Raw genomic sequence first — 17,698 nt, 5'->3', positions numbered from 1 at the left:
TGGAGCTCCAATATAGAAAAGCTGGAGATGTGATTTGAGAGACACAAACTACAAATACCTGTTTAGAATTTTAGGTAAGTGTTTAGTACAGCAAGGAAGGCTCAATCACCAAATGTCTATGGAGCAAAACCAATGATATTTATGACAGTAAATCACACTGGCATTCTTCTAATTGTCTATTTTTATATTTATTATTAATATACTAACTATCACAATAGTACATTAACAAAACATAACGATTATCAAGTAATTAGTAATAGTTAAATACATCTATAGGCTCATTTTGAGTATTTTCTTCTTAAAATTTTAAAATACAATCAGATGAAAATGAGTAAGAATGTGTCCCCCCAAGAGATGTATCAACGTCTTGCCTCAAGCATTGGAGAGTATGGTTGTGTTTAGTGACAGGGTAAAGTGCAGATACAAAGATTATAAATGAGCAAATGCTAGGTCAGAGTGAGCCATGATTCTGTTTACGGGTACTGGACAAGAAAGAAACATAGTTACAGGTGCAGATGCTACAGAAAGTAATGTCCTATGAAGTAAACTGAGGCTGGAGTGAGAGCTGCACAGCTGAAAAAGACCAGGACTGAGCAGCCTGAAGCTAAAAAAAAAAAAAAGTATCTCGGCTCTCTGCTCCTCCCTGTTCTAGACGCAGCCGCATCTGTTCGTGCAGTGCCAGCCTCGTTCCTGAGACACAATGGTGAAGGTCGGAGTCAACGGATTTGGCCTTATTGGACGCCTGGTTACCAGGGCTGCCTTCACCTCTGGCAAAGTGGACATTGTTGCCATCAATGACCTCTTCATTGACCTCAACTACATGGTCTACATGTTCCAGTATGACTCTACCCATGGCAAGTTCAAAGGCACAGTCAAGGCTGAGAATGGGAAGCTTGGCATCAACGGGAAGGCCATCACCATCTTCCAGGAGCGAGATCCCACCAACATCAAATGGGGTGATGCTGGCGCCGAGTATGTTGTGGAGTCTACCGGCGTCTTCACCACCATGGAGAAGGCTGGGGCCCACTTGAAGGGTGGAGCCAAGAGGGTCATCATCTCCGCACCTTCTGCTGATGCCCCCATGTTTGTGATGAGTGTGAACCATGACAAGTATGACAACTCCCTCAAGATTGTCAGCAATTCGTCCTGCACCACCAACTGCTTAGCCCCCCTGGCCAAGGTCATCCATGACAACTTTGGCATTGTGGAAGGACTCATGACCACAGTCCATGCCATCACGGCCACCCAGAAGACTGTGGATGGCCCCTCCGGGAAGCTGTGGCGTGATGGCCGTGGGGCTGCCCAGAACATCATCCCTGCATCCACTGGTGCTGCCAAGGTTGTGGGCAAGGTCATCCCAGAGCTGAACGGGAAGCTCACTGGCATGGCCTTCCGTGTTCCTACCCCCAACATGTCCGTCGTGGATCTGACCTGTTGCCTGGAGAAAGCTGCCAAGTATGAAGACATCAAGAAGGTGGTGAAGCAGGCGTCCGAGGGCCCACTGAAGGGCATCCTGGGCTACACCGAGGACCAGGTTGTCTCCTGCGACTTCAACAGTGACTCCCACTCTTCCACCTTTGATGCTGGGGCTGGCATTGCTCTCATTGACAACTTCGTAAAGCTCATCTCCTGGTATGACAATGAATTCGGCTACAGCAATAGGGTGGTGGACCTCATGGCCTACATGGCCTCCAAGGAGTAAGAGACCCACCCTGGACCATCCACCCCAGCAAGGACTCAAGCGAGAGAGAGGCCCTGGCTGCTGAGCAGTCCCTGTCCAACAACTCCCACACTGGTCATCTCCCTCACAGTTTCCATCCCAGACCCCCCAGAATAAAGGAGGGGCTTAGAGAGCCCTGCTTTCTTGAATACCATCAATAAAGTTCACTAGACCCGTCAAAAAAAATAGTATCTCAGCCTGTCTGAAAGGAGCTAGCCTTGTCCATGCTCAACCTCACACTTCAGGTCCCCAGAACTGAGGGAGTATAAGTTCTGTAGTCCTAGTCACTAGTTTATGTTCAGTTCTCACACAAGCAATATAAGGCCAATGCAGGTTGATTTTCAGTTATAGAAATATCCAGGCCAGAATGTTTCAGATTGTGTTCTTTTTATTACATATATAATTTGTATAGGCCTCAATGAATCAATGTCCTTATCCTGAAAATCTTAAACCCAAAATTTGAAATTGATTTGGAGAATTTTCAGACTTGTTATATTCTTCTAATCATTACTGCTGGGCCTGCATAGTACCTGTCTTTTTAATCACAGTAATGGGGAGAAAGCACAGACGACCAAGAAGTAACTATGGATTAATGACTGGCTTTCAGAGATTGGTTCTGAGAAGTGCTTCTACATGACTTATCGTTTCACATTTTCAATATAAGCAGATGAGATGTGTTTGTGTATTTTCTTGTCAAGGAAAAATACTTTTGCTGCTATCTACACTTTCTGTCCACCTTGATTTTTCTGTTAACATAGAAGTATTTCACTCATCTTTGTAACTTTTCATTCAGATTGCTGATATTCATGGCTTTTATTTGCTTAAAGACATGATCACATTGAGTAAGAAATTCATCCCCTGTTTGATATGTTTCTGAGCTGACTGAGTGGACTGTCACAACATACATACTACATGCCTCATTGTCTCTACTCTTGAGTCTAAGTCTCAGGTGTGGACTGCTTTCCCTACAAAGAAACAGTGAGATATCTTGCTGGACATTGCAAATATTCCCATCCACAGTCATTATTTGTTCCTACCAAAAATGTAGAAAACTCTGAGCTTCACCTTCCAAGGAAATGGTTGTATTTCGGTTCATTTTAATTCCTTTTATGATGACTAGGTTTAGCATTTAACAATCATTTAATTTCTTTCTCCATGCACAGTCTATACATACTCTTAAGGTATTTTATAGTATTATTGGTCTTTCAGATCTGTTTCTAGATGTCTTTGACACATCTGTGGGATATTAATCCCTCATGTGTTATTAACTTATAAACACTTTCACAGTTTGTAATTGTTCTAATGATTTTTGCCATGAAATTACTTTCAATATAATAAAGCTTATCATACTTCCTTTATTGTTTGTAGATTTTGAGTCACAGCTAATAAGTTGTTTTATCCATGTTTTCCATAGTGCTTATTAAGGACTAGTTTCTTCATGCGAATCTGGTTCATTTTGATTTTTATCTACATACTAGTGGATCCAGGGTTTCCTTTTTTACTTAAAATTTGTCTTTATTCACAGATGGAGATGGGCTAGATTCATATTGTCCCTGCAGAGGCCATGTTCACAGCCTACCAGCTGGGATGTAGTAGCAACATTGTTCCAGATTTTGAGGAGGAGTAGGCTGTTAGGCCCCAACTAACTTACTGAATGAACTATGAATAGAGGGACTTCCTAAATTTGAAGCATATTTGATTTGGATGGATGATACTCAAAATATAGCTCATCTCTTTTTGTATGTTTATGTCATAAAAGAATGAATGATCACAAATGTATTGCCTTCCATCAGAGTTGGCATTCTAGGAAAACATCCCATACATAGCTGATGTATGGAGTATAGGAAGGCAGGACCCTCCCTGTATTCTAAGAATGTCAAAGTCCAGGGTAGCAACACATGAAATATCACTGTTAGGATGGGAAGTTTTCTGTCATAGTGTAGCTGCTATATCCTACTTTTGTGTTTATTTGGTAATTAATGAATTTGTTTTCTAGAGCTCTTATAGTGCTATTCACTTGATTAGCCTTCCCCAAAACATGACTTCATTTAATCTTGCCTCCCCATAGAAGCTATTTCAAAATTAGGCTGTATTCATTGGCATAGGAGGATCTATCTTCTATTTCTGTTTTGACTCTGTTTTTTTTTTTTTTGGTTTTTCGAGGCAGGGTTTCTCTGTGTTGTTTTGGAGGCTGTCCTGGAACTCACTCTGCAGACCAGGCTGGCCTCGAACTCACAGAGGTCTGCCTGCCTCTGCCTCCATTGCTGGGATTAAATGCATGCACCACCAAAGCCCAGCAGTTCTTTTGACTCTTGTATTTGAGTGAAAACAACAAGCTGCATCCAGCCTATATCTTCCAAATGTTGTCTAGAAATGTACTCAGTTATATCCTGAAGCTTATCATTGGCAATTCTGGATCCATGATGGTAAGTTTCTACTATCAACTTTATTTGGTTTGGAGCCTCCTAGGAGATGCATTTTTGAGTGACTTTGCAGAGAGGTTTAACTGAGGATAAAAGATCCATTCTAAATGTTGGTGTCACCATCCCATTGTCTTGGAATCCTAGACTAAATAAAAAAGCAGAAAGGAAAAGGTCATTTGAGAGTTTCCATATTCTTCTCATTGCTTCTGCATCTGTCCAAATGTGATCAAGTTTTTAACTGTCAAAGCTGCTAGACCTTCCACCTCCCATGTCATCCTCATTATGATGAACTATATTCCTTGAACTATGAGTCAAATATTTCCTCCCTTAAATATTTTCTTTTTGGTTTTTCAAGACAGGGTTTCTCTGTGTAACAGGCCTGGCTGTACTGGAACTTACTTTGTAGACCAGGCTGACCTCAAACTCACTGAGATTCACCTGCCTCTGCCTCCCAAGTACTGGGATTAAAGGCATGCACCACTACCACCCAACTTAAATAGTTCTTTTGTGGAGTAGCTTCTTGAAATGTTGAAAAAAGTAATCAGTATAGCATCCAACAGTGCAAAGAACTTATCCAAGTCCTTCATGATATTATGGAACAAACCATGATCTTCTAGTACAGTGATTCTCAACCTCTGGGTCACAACCCCTTTGGCAAACCTCTATCTCCAAAAACATCATTGTGTGAACACATACAGAGCAAAGCACAAGCTCCCAGAAGGACCTTAGTGGGTTCCTTTGCCTCACATCACAGCCGAGTTGTAGATAAACAGCAGTTGGAGACCAGGAGACCTTAGTGAGTTGGCCTTTGCTCCCATTCTGGGACATACGAGCAAAAAGGTTGTGGAGTAAACACATTTCCACCTGTTCCATTTTTCCACAGATCTTCTAAGAGTCTGAGTGGTGCACCGAGAAAGCTCTGCCAGAAGCTCACATTCCGAGTAAGGAAGAGGAAAAAGGAAGAGGGTCAGAAGGAGCCCTTACTCTGCGAAGGCATGTTCAACTTGGCCCTTGTGAGGGAAAGTAGTTCTAAACTTTAAGAATCTGATAACTTTTTCTATTCATGAATATTCATACATGGCAACATGTCGGTTTATATGGTCAAATTTGAGGTTCAGGACCCCTCTGCTGAGGACAGTGTAACAGTTCCTTTACCAGGCCCCATGCCCCTGGGCAAAGTTTCAGAGTTCAGGAAACTTCGGATTCTGTCTGTTGACGTCTCCTCAGGGTGGGAGAAGCAAGAACACAGCAGGCTACTGCAGGGGACTGATACATTCCTACCACAATCTCTCTCTCTCTCTGTCTCTCTCTCTCTCTCTCTCTCTCTCTCTCTGTCTCTCTCTCTCTCTGTGTGTGTGTGTGTGTGTGCATGTGTCTGTCTGTCTTTGTCTCTGTCTCTCTGTCTCTGTCTCTCTGTCTCTCTGTCTGTCTCTCTGTCTCCCTCTGTCTCTGTCTCTCTCTGTCTCTCTCTGTCTCTGTCTCTCTCTGTCTCTCTGTCTCTCTCTCTGTCTGTCTCTGTCTCTCTCTGTCTCTGTCTGTCTGTCTCTGTCTCTGTCTCTGTCTCTCTCTCTCTCTCTCTGTCCCCTCTTTCAATGGAAATCCCCATTAAAAATAGACCATAGATGATCTGAAAACAAAACTTATATTTCCCATGTAGGATGCATTATGTTATTAGGATTTTAAATAACATTCTAAGGCATGGATGGCTATGAGGACATGCCCCACTTTAGATCCCCCTACCTCAATGTTTTATGTCCTCTCTAGGGTGGTCCTGATTTGTTTTATGACTAGTTACACTCATCTTTTCTCTAATGTCATGATGAGAGGTCAATGAGATCTGGTATATCTGAGGCCTATGGTTTTCCCCTTCAGTTCAAATGGGTTCCCCAGAGATGGGAGCTTCAAGATTCAGTTCTCCAAGAGTGATATATGGAGGGAGGTCCTTGCTTTTAAAGCATGTACCAGGAGAAGGAAAAATAAGCCTACACACAGCCCTACCTCCAGATTTTGATGTTGAATTTCTTTTCTAAAACAATGCACTCTATTTGAAGCAAAAGTCTATGACTGGACAATGAGTCTCCTGTTTTCGTGGAATTAAGTACTCCTATAGATCATCCAGCAAGCTATAAGGTAAGCGTAGGAGATGTACTACCCAAACAAAGTCAATATAAAACACAATGTTCCCTTCCCACTGTCATGATTCTGTCCTTGTAACAGCTGTACATCAAATCATAAAAAGTAAAAATTGAGGGAAAATGGGACTTCACTTTACCCTAGGAATACATGATCACAATTGCAGGCTTCCTGTTTACCTAGACCTAACTTCTATCATGTCCATTTGCTGCTCTTAGGCTGATGCTATGATGTTTCCATAAAAGCAGATACTTTCTACCTGCTATTAGAGCCCCTCCATTGGTCTGTTTTGAAGCATTTATTCTATTACACTATTCTGTCCTTCACTCTGAAGCTGTGCTCTTTGAACTAGCTCATCATCATGTAGATAGATGCATATCCCCACCCCTTGCCTTCTTGTCACTTGATGTCCTTGATCTTACTAGACTATGCCCTGAACAGGCAGATTCCCCTTGAATGGTAGGACTGCATGTTCAGCCAACACATCTGCCCATGACAGAGTAGCATCTTGCCCAAGGATAACTGCTTCCATGTCTTTTCCTCCTTCCTGGCTCAGAGCACAATACTTTCCATGCTCAACATTGAACACAAAGAAATCTCATTTATAAATTCAGGTAGCAGTCTGGGAAGAGGGTTGGAAGGGGCAGGGTGATTGTTCTCTATTGACTAGAATGCTGCCATGGATATTCATGCAGGTAACAGGGAGTAGCTTTGTTGTCATTGATCTAAGGGCAGTGACACTATATGGGAGGTTTCTTCATATTTGTGCTAGATGTGACATGAACCAAACTGGACCTCTGTCTCTATTGTTCTAATTCCTATAGACACAATCTACAGTCATGGGCTGAATGTACAGAATTCTGGTGGGAGTGTTTGGATTTGGAGGACTGGAAGGGTTGCTGGAGGAGGGCTCTTAGACTTTTCTACCAGAATAGGTATTAGGAAGCAGAAGCACAAGGAACTGGTAAAACCCAAAAAATGTATTGGAACCATGAGGTCTAGAGGCATCCAGTAGGACAGTAGACCATCCATAAGCTTGAACCTAAGAGATAGTTTCTGAGACCATGAAACAGAGATGAAGTAGCTCTCACTAAGGTCTTGGTCCCCAAATAAACCTCATATTTAGAATCCCTGTTCTGTTCACAATAGAAAGACAGTTACTGTTCTAATCCAACCCTGTCTCCATGTCTCTGGTGAAGACTATCTGCTGAAATTCACACTTTGAGACTGAGCATAATTCTAGTTACACTACCTCTGTGACAACTTTACCAAGCAAGAGCTGCCTCTGGTTGAATAGAAGTACTCTTCTCAATATGTGTACCTCTAGTGTTTATGGAAAGAGAGGTGGTGATAATACAGAATTGTGTCCTAGGAGAAAGGAAAAGGGTAACAGGAGATGAGATTTTATTCATTATCTTTGAAAGTGGAAAAAGCAAATGGAAATTCCAAGGAAGATAATGAGCTGTTAGAATAGGGAGGGTTCAATGGGGCTTTGGCAGTTCTATCGGGGTTGTCTTGGGAGGAATATCTACTATGAAAGTGTTAAAACGTGCAAATGGAGGTATGGACAAGGAAACAAACTGCAGCAAATTTAAAGGTGAATCCAACAACTATCTAGGACCAAAACCATGTCTTTTAGCCACTGAAAAATCCATATTTAATTTATGTTAAGGACTTGGAGTTACCTATAAAAACATGCTAGTTTTATTACAGTATAGGAGAAATAATAAACATTAGCTTTTAAAAGTATTACATATACGTTTGGTTGTGAGCCTAGCCTTTAATGGCTGAGCCAGGACTGATCCAGACCCACTGAATGTGAGAGTCAATGAGGAGGCCTGGGCAACCTATGGGGCCCTGGCAGTGGATCAGTGTTTATCCCTCGAATACTAACAGACACTGTGTGTCCATAACACAAAGAGGGATGCTCTCTCAACCTGGACTCTTAGGGGAGTGTCTGGACCCTGCCCTGAGTGAAATGACAGACTCTAGATATCCCCTATGTGGAAGGAAATGGCAATAGGGTGGGAGGGTGGGGGGAATGGTAGGAGGGTGAGGGAGGAGGGGAGGGAGAGGGAACTGGGTTTGACATGTAAAACAAGCTATTTAAAATTAAAATAATAAAAAAGTATTACAGATAGCAAATTCTCAAACAATTTTGGAAATATTTTATGTGGTTTTAGTTAATAATGATGTGTGTGGATATTTGGTTGTAGTTAAATTACATATGTCTAGCTAGAAATCCAAACCTTGGTATTCCCTGACATAACTGCATTGTATTATTTCACTGTTATTCTTTAATATGAGAAATTATGTTGCCCAAGAAAATCCAACTAAACACTGCTGAGTCTGTATGCCATAGCATGGGCCCTACACATGAATTTGGGTGAAAGGGGCAGGCACCACCCTTGGCTTCAAGGCTTAGACTTTGGAGAGCAGAATTCTACCAGGATGTAAGGACACATGATCAATGCTACAGAAACAGAACCAAAGAATAATTTGCTGTGGTGTGCTGGAGACCTTACCATGAAGGAGACTCGAGCTGGTTTGTAAAAACTAAAAGGCCAATGAAGGCAACTATCTCACCTCTGTTATTGTTTCTGGCCCTCCCACAGCCGTGGAAAAAAGTACCTCAAATCAATAAGTCCTGGAAACTCTGGGTTAGGTGATCTACAGAAGATCCCATGTGTCCTACAGAAAGCTGTATCATAATATTTTGGTGAAACTAAGTAGCACTGGACCCTCAAAATGTTGTGCTTAGCATAAACTGGATTTGTGAATGTATTCTGTATTGATTCATGCACTGAAACAAATACTATCAGCCAAGTTTTAACAAGAATGGAAATAATCCTTCAGAAGCCAGTCCACTGAGGTAGTAGAGTTTGAACCTGAGCCCAGGTCTATCTGACTTCAATACTAGAGAATTCAACTACATGCATTTATCATGACAAGGACAAGCATAATGTAAAAACACATGTAAGTATGTCTGTTGCAATCTGTCACCCATTTCAATGGACATGTCAGGATGTCAGTCACGGTGACCATTCAGTAGTAAGTACTTGGGCCCATAGTAATTTTCTCATTCAAGAAGTGCCAGCCTTACACTCTAATTCTATAAACAAATACTAATTTCTCCCAGGTACCAGGAGACAGTGGACAGGAAAGAGAAGACATGAGGTGGTAAAGAGTAAGCATATTGTTCCTCCAAACAAGCTGACCTGTGACAATATCTCAATCCACACTTCCCAAAGTAAACAGGCCCACTATGACAGAAATATAAGCTACTGGGATTACACCTCCAGCATTTTCAAGCTGTGGGTGCTTAACATGCTCTGACTTCATTTGAGTCCTTCTCTTCACAACAACCTTCTCACTAAGTAATTCTTTCATTGCTTGGCATACGACATAATTCTAATCTTTACTTAACTGGCATTCAAGGACATGCTATGGCATCTAGAGTTAGTGATGGCAGACAGTTGCTACACACAGCATGTGTGCCTAGATCATGAAACTGAACCATGGGTGAAAGAAGCAACGAGAATAGAGACAACAAGGAATTGCATAATATGGAGCCTAGGGATGAAGATAGCAGATGATGTACCTGGGGCTCATGGGGGAGCAGATGGCAGTTGTGAATAGTAAAGGTAGAGCTGGTGAGGACGGAGGTGGAAGACGGTAAAGAGGAAGGTGGTAAGCAGTCAAGATGGAAGAGGTGAACAGTGAGGATGGCGTGGTTTGAGCTCACTGACTGGGCACATAGATTCATAGATAATGAACTATGCATCAGGTTTTGACAAGCATCACTTTTCTTTTTTATTTATTTATTTTTTAATTTAAATTAGAAACAAGTTTGCTTCACATGTCAATCCTAGCTCCCTCTCCCTCCCTTCCTCTCCTTCCCCAGTTCAAACCCTCCCCCGATCCCTCCCCCAATCCACTCTCCAAGGAGGGTGAGGCCCATCTTGGGGGAATCTCGAAAGTCTGTCATATGATCTGGGGCAGGGCCTAGGCCCTTCCCCATGTGCCCAGGTGGAGACAACATCCCTCCACGTGGAATGGGCTCCCAAAGTCTATCTGGATGACAGGGCTAAATGCTGATTTATTGCCTGAGGCCCCAAAGGACGCTGAGGCCTCCTCTCTGACACCCACTTTCACAGAATCTGGATCAGTCGCTGACACCCACTTTCACAGAACCTGGATCAGTTCCATGCTGACCTCACAGCTATCAGTTTGGGATCTATGAGCTCTGCCTTGTTCAGGTCAGGTGATTGATTCTGTGGGTTTCACCAGCCAAGTCATAACCCCTTTGCTCATCACTCCTCACTCTCTGCAATTGGGCTCCAGGAGTTTGGTTCAATATTTAGCTGTGGGTGTCTGCCTCAACTTTCTTAAGCCACTGGATGAAGGTTCTAGGATGGCACGAAAGGAAATAGTCAATCACATATTAGAGAAGGGCATATAAAGTAGCGTTTAGATTGCCAGTTTGTGTCATCCTTGTAGGCCTCTGAACATCTCACTAGTACCAGAACTCTCTTCAAACCTCTAATAGCTCCTTCTATTATGGTATGTCTCATGGTTCTCTCCACTATTCTTCCCCCTACTAAAATTTCCTGCTCCCCCATGTCCTCCTCTCTCCTCGGCTTCAGATCCTCTCTTTCTCCCAGCTTCCTCAACCCTCCCCCTGTGCTCCCAATCCCCTCAGAAGATTCTGTCCTGTTCCCCTTCTCTGGGTTACTGTGCATATCTGCCTTAGGGTCCTCCCTGTTTCCCAGACTTTTTGGCTGGGGATTGTAGACTGGCACTCCCCTGTTTCAGACCTAAAATCCATATATGAGTGAGTACATATCACACTTGTCTTCTTGTGACTGGGTTACCTCACTCAGGATAGATTCTTCTAGTACCATCCATTTGCCAGCAAATTTCAAGATTCCATTGTTTTTCTTTTTATTCCACTGAGTAGTACTCCATTGTGTAAATGTACCACATTTTCTCTATCCACTATTCAGTTGATGGGCATCTAGGTTGCTTCCAGGTTCTGGCTATTACAAATAATGCTGCTATGAACATAGTGAAGCAGATGCCCTGTTGTATGAATGTGCATCTTTTGGGTATATGCCTAAGAAAGGAATTGCTGGATCTTGTGGTAGACTGATTCCCATTTTTCTGAGGAATCTCCATACTGATCTTCAAAGTGGGTGTACCACTCCCACCAGCAGTGAAGGAGTGTTCCCCTCTCTCCACATCTTCCCCAGCATAAAGTGTCATTGGTGTTTTTTATTTTAGCCATTCTGACAGGAGTAAGATAGTATCACAGAGTTGTTTTAATTTGCATTTCCCTGATGGCTAAGGATGTTGAAGACTTTCTTATGTGTCTCTTAGTCATTTTAGACCCCTCTATTGAGAATTCTCTATTTAGTTCTGTGCCTCACTTTTTAATAGGATCCTTTGGTGTTTTGGAGACTTGCTTCTTGAGTTCTTTGTAAATTTTGGAGATCAGCCCTCTGTCAGATGTGGGGTTGGTGAATATCTTTTCCCATTCTGTGGGCTGCCTTTTTGTCTTGTTGACTGTGTCCTTTGCCTTACAGAAGCTTCTTAGTTTCAGGAGGTACCATTTATTAAATGTCCATCTCAGTGTCTGTGCTACTGGTGTTATGGTACAGGAAGCAGTCTCCTGTACCAATTCGTTCAAGGGAACCACCCACTTTTGCTTCTAAGAGTTTCAGTGTGGCTGGATTTATGTTGAGATCTTTTATCATTTTGGACTTAAGTTTTGTGCATGGCGATAGACATGGATCTATCCGCATTCGTCTACATGCTAACATCCAGTTATGCCAGCACCATTTGTTGAAGATGCTGTCTTTTTTCCAATGTATAATTTTAGCTCCTTTGTCAAAAATCAAGTGTTCATAGGTATATGGGTTAGTATCAGGGTTTTCAACTCAATTCCATTGGTCTACCTGTCTATTTTTGTGCCAATATCAAGCTGTTTTCAGGACTATAGCTCTATAATAGAGCTTGAAGTCAGGGATGGTGACGCCTCCAGAAGTTTTCTTTTATTGTACAGGGTTGTTTTGGCTATTCTGGGTCTTTTGATTTTCCATATAAAGTTGATTATTGTTCTTTCAAGGTCTGAAAAATTGTGCCGGTATTTTGATAGGGATTACACTGAATCTGTAGATTGCTTTTGACAAGACTGCCATTTTTGCTATGCTAATCCTACCTATCCAAGAGCATGGGAGATCTTTCCATTTTCTGATATCTTTAATTTCTTTCTTTAAAGACTCAAAGTTCTTACTGTACACGTCTTTCACTTGTTTGGTTAGCGTTATCCCCAAATATTTTATGTTGTTTGTGTCTATTGTAAAGGTGATGTTTCTCTGATTTCTTTTTGTTTGTTTGTTTTTGGGTTTTTTTGTTTTTTATTATTATCATTTTTATTTTAATTTTAAATAGCTTGTTTTACATGTCAATCCCAGTTCCCTCTCCCTCCCCTCCTCCCGCACTCCCCTTCCCCCCACCCTCCCACCCTATTGCCAAATCCTTCCACATAGGGGATATCTAGAGTCTGTCACTTCACTCTGGGTAGGGTCCAGGCACTCCCCTAAGAGTCCAGGCTGAGAGAGCATCCCTCTTTGTGCTATAGGCACACGATGACTGTTTGTATTCCAGGGATAGACACTGATCCACAACTCAGGGCCCCATAGGTTGCCCAGGCCTTCTCGCTGACACTCACATTTGGGGGGTCCGGATCAGTCCCATGCTGGCCTCCCCACTGTCGGTCTGGGGTCCAAGAGCTCTCCCCTGTTCAGATCAGCTGTCTCTGCTGGTTTTGCCAGCCCAATCTTTGCCAATTTGCTCATCACTCCTCTCTCTCTGTCACTTTCTCAGTCCATTTATCACCTGTATATAATAAGGCTACTGATTTTTTTTTTAGTTTTGTATCCTGCCACTTTGCTGAAGGTGTTTATCAGCTGTAGGATTTCCTTTGTAGAATTTTCCGGGTCACTTATATAAACTATCATATCATCTGCAAATAGTGAAAGTTTGACTTCTTCCTTTCCAATTTGTATCCCCTTGATCTCCTTTTCTTGTCTTATTGCTCTAGCTGGAACTTTAAGTACAATATTGAAGAGATATGGAGAGAGGGGACGGCCTTATCTTTTCCTGATTTTAGATGAATTGCATTGAGTTTCTCTCCATTTAGTTTGATGTTAGCTGTTGGTTTAACTGCATATTGCTTTTATTGTGTTCAGCTATGCTACTATTAACCCTGATTTCTCTAGGACCTTTATCATGAAGGCGAGTTGGATTTTGTCAAGGGCTTTTTCAGCATCTAGTGATATGATCATGTGATTTTTGTTTCTCAACTTGTATATAGGGTGGATTACATTGATGGTTTTTTTTTAAATTGGAAAAGTCAGTTCTTTATATACATTTACATACATGCATGCATACATACATACATAAATACATACATAGAGTTTCCATATAGATTATGCTTATTCCATGTAAAAGGTCTTTAGATGGAGTCACAATTTTGTAAATCTTTTTTTTGTTTGTTTGTTTGTTTTTTATTTTTTTATTTTTTTCTTTTTTTTCTTTTTTTTTTTAATTTTAAATAGCTTGTTTTACATGTCAATCCCAGTTCCCTCTCCCTCCCCTCCTCCCGCACTCCCCTTCCACCCTCCCTCCCACCCTATTGCCAAATCCTTCCACATAGGGGATGTCTAGAGTCTATCATTTTACTCTTGGTAGGGTCAAGGCACTCCCCTAAGAGTCCAGGCTGAGAGAGCATCTCTCTTTGTGCTATAGGCACATGAAGACAGATTGTATACCAGGGATAGACACTGATCCACAGCTCAGAGCCCCATAGGTTGTCCAGGCCTTCTCGCTGACACTCACATTTGGGGGGTCCAGATCAGTCCCATTCTGGCCTCCCCCCTGTCGGTCTGGGGTCCAAGAGCACTCCCCTGTTCAGATCAGCTGTCTCTGCTGGTTTTGCCAGCCCATTCTTTGCCAATTTGCTCATCATTCCTCTCTCTCTGTCACTGGGTTCCTTGGGTTCAGTTCAGTGCTTAGTTGTGTGTTTGCCTCTGCTTCCATCAGTCCCAGGATGAAGGCTCCCGGATAGTTATAGACATCAAGTTCATTATCAGGAATGGGCATTCGAGGTGGTCCTTCCACTATTGCTTAGCTTGCCAATTGATGTTATACCTTTAGATCACTCGAGGTCACTCTGGTGCCTGATCTGTCTTCGATCCTATGATTCCCTCTTCCCCCTATTCTACCCCCACCCCCTCAACTTCCTGTTCCCCCATGACCAACTCCCTTCCTCTTTACCCCCTCTATTCTTCCCAGGTCCCACTACCCCCCCCTCGCCCTGTTCCCCATCCATTCAGAGGATCTTGTTTCCATCCTCTTCTCTTGGGTACTATGCAAATATGCATATCTTTTAGGTTCTTTCCTGTTTCCCAGACTCTCTATCTGTGGAAGTGCAGACTGGCACTATCCTGATCCATATCTAAAATCCATATATGAGTGAGTACATACCATGTTTGTCTTTTTGCGACTGGGTTACCTCACTCAGGATGGTTTCTTCCAGTGCTATCCATTTCCCTGCGAATTTCAAGATTCCATTGTTTTTTTCTGCTGAGTAATACTCCATTGTGTAAATGTACCACATTTTCTCTATCCACTCTTCAGTTGAGGGGCATCTAGGTTGCTTCCAGGTTCTGGCTATTACAAACAATGCTGCTATGAACATAGTGGAGCAGATGCCCTTGTTGTATGAACCTGCCTCATTTGGATAAATGCCTAAGAGTGGAATTGCTGGGTCTAGTGGTAGATTAATTCCCATTTTCCTGAGGAATCTCCATACTGATTTCCAAAGAGGCTGTATGAGTTGGCATTCCCACCAGCAGTGGAGGAGTGTTCCTCTCTCTCCACATCCCCTCCAGCATAAATTGTCTTCGGTGTTTTTGATTCTAGCCATTCTGACAGGAGTAAGATGGTATCTCAGAGTTGTTTTGATTTGCATTTCCCTGATGGCTAAGGATGTTGAGCACTTTCTTAAGTGTCTCTTGGCCATTTTAGCCTCCTCTACTGAGAATTCTCTATTTAGCTCTGTACCCCACCTTTCAAGTGGATCCTTTGGTGTTTTGGAGACTTGTTTCTTGAGTTCTTTGTAAATTTTGGAGATTAGCCCTCTGTCAGATGTAGGGTTAGTGAATATCTTTTCCCATTCTGTGGCCTGCCTTTTTGTCTTTTTGATTGTGTCCTTTGTATGTTGAACCATCCCTACATCCCTGGGATGAAACCTACTTGAACATGGTAGATGAGTTTTTTGATATGTTCTTGGATCTGATTTGCCAGTATTTTACTGAGTATTTTTGAATCAATGTTTATGAGGGATATTGGTCTGAAGTTCTCTTTCTTAGTTGTGTTTTTGTGTGGCTTGAGTATCAAGGTTATTGAAGCTTCGTAAAAAGAGTTTGGCTTAGGAGGGAGAAGCAGGTGGATCTTTGTGAGTTCGAGGCCAGCCTGGTCTACAGAGCAAGTCCAAGACAGCCTCCAAAACAATACAGAAAAAACCCTATCTCGAAAAACCAAAAAAAAACAAAGAGTTTGGAAAAGACTCTACTGCTTCTATTGCATGGAATACTTTGAGGAGAATTGGTATAAGCTGATCTTTGAATTTCTGGTAGAATTCTGCACTGAGGCCATCTGGACCGGTTGAGAGGACTTTTGATGACTGTTTCTATTTCCATAGGGTAGGGGTTATAGGTCTATTTAAATTGCTTATCTGTTCTTGATTTAATTTTAGCAGGGGATATATACCCAGAAACTTGTCTATTTCCTTTAAATTTTTGAATCTCGTGGAGCACAAGTTTTCAAAGTATGATCTGATGATTCTCTGGATTTCCTCAGTGTCAGTTGTTATGTCCCCTTTTTCATTTCTGACTTTCTTAATTTGCATGTTCACATTCTGCCGTTTCTTAAGTTTGGATAAAGGTTTGTCTATCTTGTTGATTTTCTCAAAGAACCAACTCTTTGTTACATTGATTCTTTGTATCGTTTTCCTGGTTTCTATTTTATTGACTTCAGCCCTCAATTTGGTTATTTCCTGGCATCTTCTCCTCCTGGATGAGTTTGCTTCTTTTTGTTTTAGAGCTTTCAGTTGTGCTGTTAATTCTCTAGTATGACTATTCTCCAGTTTTTTCATATGTGCACTTAGTGCTATGAACTTTCCTCTTAGAGCTGCTTTCAAAGTATCGCATAAATTTGGGTATGTTGTGTCTTCATTCTCATTCAATTCTAGGAAGTCTTTAATTTCTTTTTTTATTTCTTCTGTGACCCAGGAATGGTACAATTGTGCATTATTCAATTTCCATGAGTTTTCATGGTTTTGGCAATTTGTGTTGTTGTTGAATTCTAACTTTGAAGCATGGTGGTCTGATAAGATACATGGAATTATTCCAATTTTTTGTACCTGTTGAGGTTTGCTATGTTGCCAAGTATGTGGTCGATTTTTGAGAAGGTTCCATGTGGTGCTGAGAAGAAGGTATATTCTTTTGTGTTTGGATGGAATGTTCTATAGATGTCAGTCAAACCCAATTGGGTCATAACTTCTATTAGACCCTTTGCTTTTTGTTAAGTTTCTGTCTGGTAGTCCTGTCTAGTGGTGAGAGTGGGATGTTGAATTCTCCCACTATAATTGTGTGCAGTTTTGTGTGTGGTTTGAGTTTTAGTAATGTCTCTTTTACAAATGTGGATACCTTTGTAATTGGGGAATAGATGTTCATAATTGAAAGTTCATCTTGGTGGATTTCTCCTGTGGTGAATATGAAATGACCTTCTTCATCTCTTTTGATTGATTTCAGTTTAAAGTCTAGTTTGTTAGATATTAGGATTGCTACCCCTGCTTGTTTCTTGGGTCCATTTGATTGTAAAATCTTTCCCCAACCCTTAAAACTGAGGTAATGTCTGTCTTTGAGGGTGAGGTGTGTTTCTTGTATGCAGCAGAAGGATGGATTCTGTCTTGAATCCATTCTGTTAGTCTGTGTCTTTTTATGGGTGAATTAAGGCCATTAATATTGAGGGATACTAATGACCATTGATTGCTCATTCTTCTTTGATTTGGAATGGTTGGTGGTGGTGGAATTATGTGTGGAATTCCACCCCGTTTTTGTTTTGGCTGTTGGTAAAGTGGGATTATCTAATGCCTATGTTTTTCTGATTGTAGTTAACTTCCTTTGGAGTTTTCCTTCCAGGACTTTCTGTAGGGCTGGGTTAGTGGATATATATTGTTTAAATCTGGTTTTGTCATGGAATATCTTGTTTTCTCCATCTATAGTGATAGAAAGCTTTGCTGAGTATAGTAGTCTGGGCTGGCATCTGTGGTCTCCTAGTGTTGATAGAATAT

The 17,698-nt window shown here is 41.7% G+C and overlaps 1 protein-coding gene across 1 annotated transcript; it reads left to right on the top strand.

The window, feature by feature from the left end:
* Window positions 1–664: 664 nt before the first annotated feature.
* On the top strand, window positions 665–1,906 carry LOC121132728 (glyceraldehyde-3-phosphate dehydrogenase-like). Its single transcript, XM_040730919.1, has one exon. The coding sequence runs from the start codon at window positions 701–703 to the stop codon at window positions 1,700–1,702; it is 1,002 nt and encodes a 333-aa protein (XP_040586853.1). The 5' UTR covers window positions 665–700; the 3' UTR covers window positions 1,703–1,906.
* Window positions 1,907–17,698: the final 15,792 nt, after the last annotated feature.

Source organism: Mesocricetus auratus, unplaced genomic scaffold (genome assembly GCF_017639785.1).
Source record: "Mesocricetus auratus isolate SY011 unplaced genomic scaffold, BCM_Maur_2.0 Super-Scaffold_100024, whole genome shotgun sequence".
In the NCBI taxonomy this organism is placed as follows: domain Eukaryota; kingdom Metazoa; phylum Chordata; class Mammalia; order Rodentia; family Cricetidae; genus Mesocricetus; species Mesocricetus auratus.
Note: the sequence above shows the minus strand (reverse complement) of the source record. Positions and strands in the feature narration are given on the sequence as shown.

Excerpts from the sequence above, each read along its gene's own strand:
- LOC121132728 (XM_040730919.1), top strand. The coding sequence starts at position 701 with ATGGTGAAGGTCGGAGTCAACGGATTTGGCCTTATTGGACGCCTGGTT.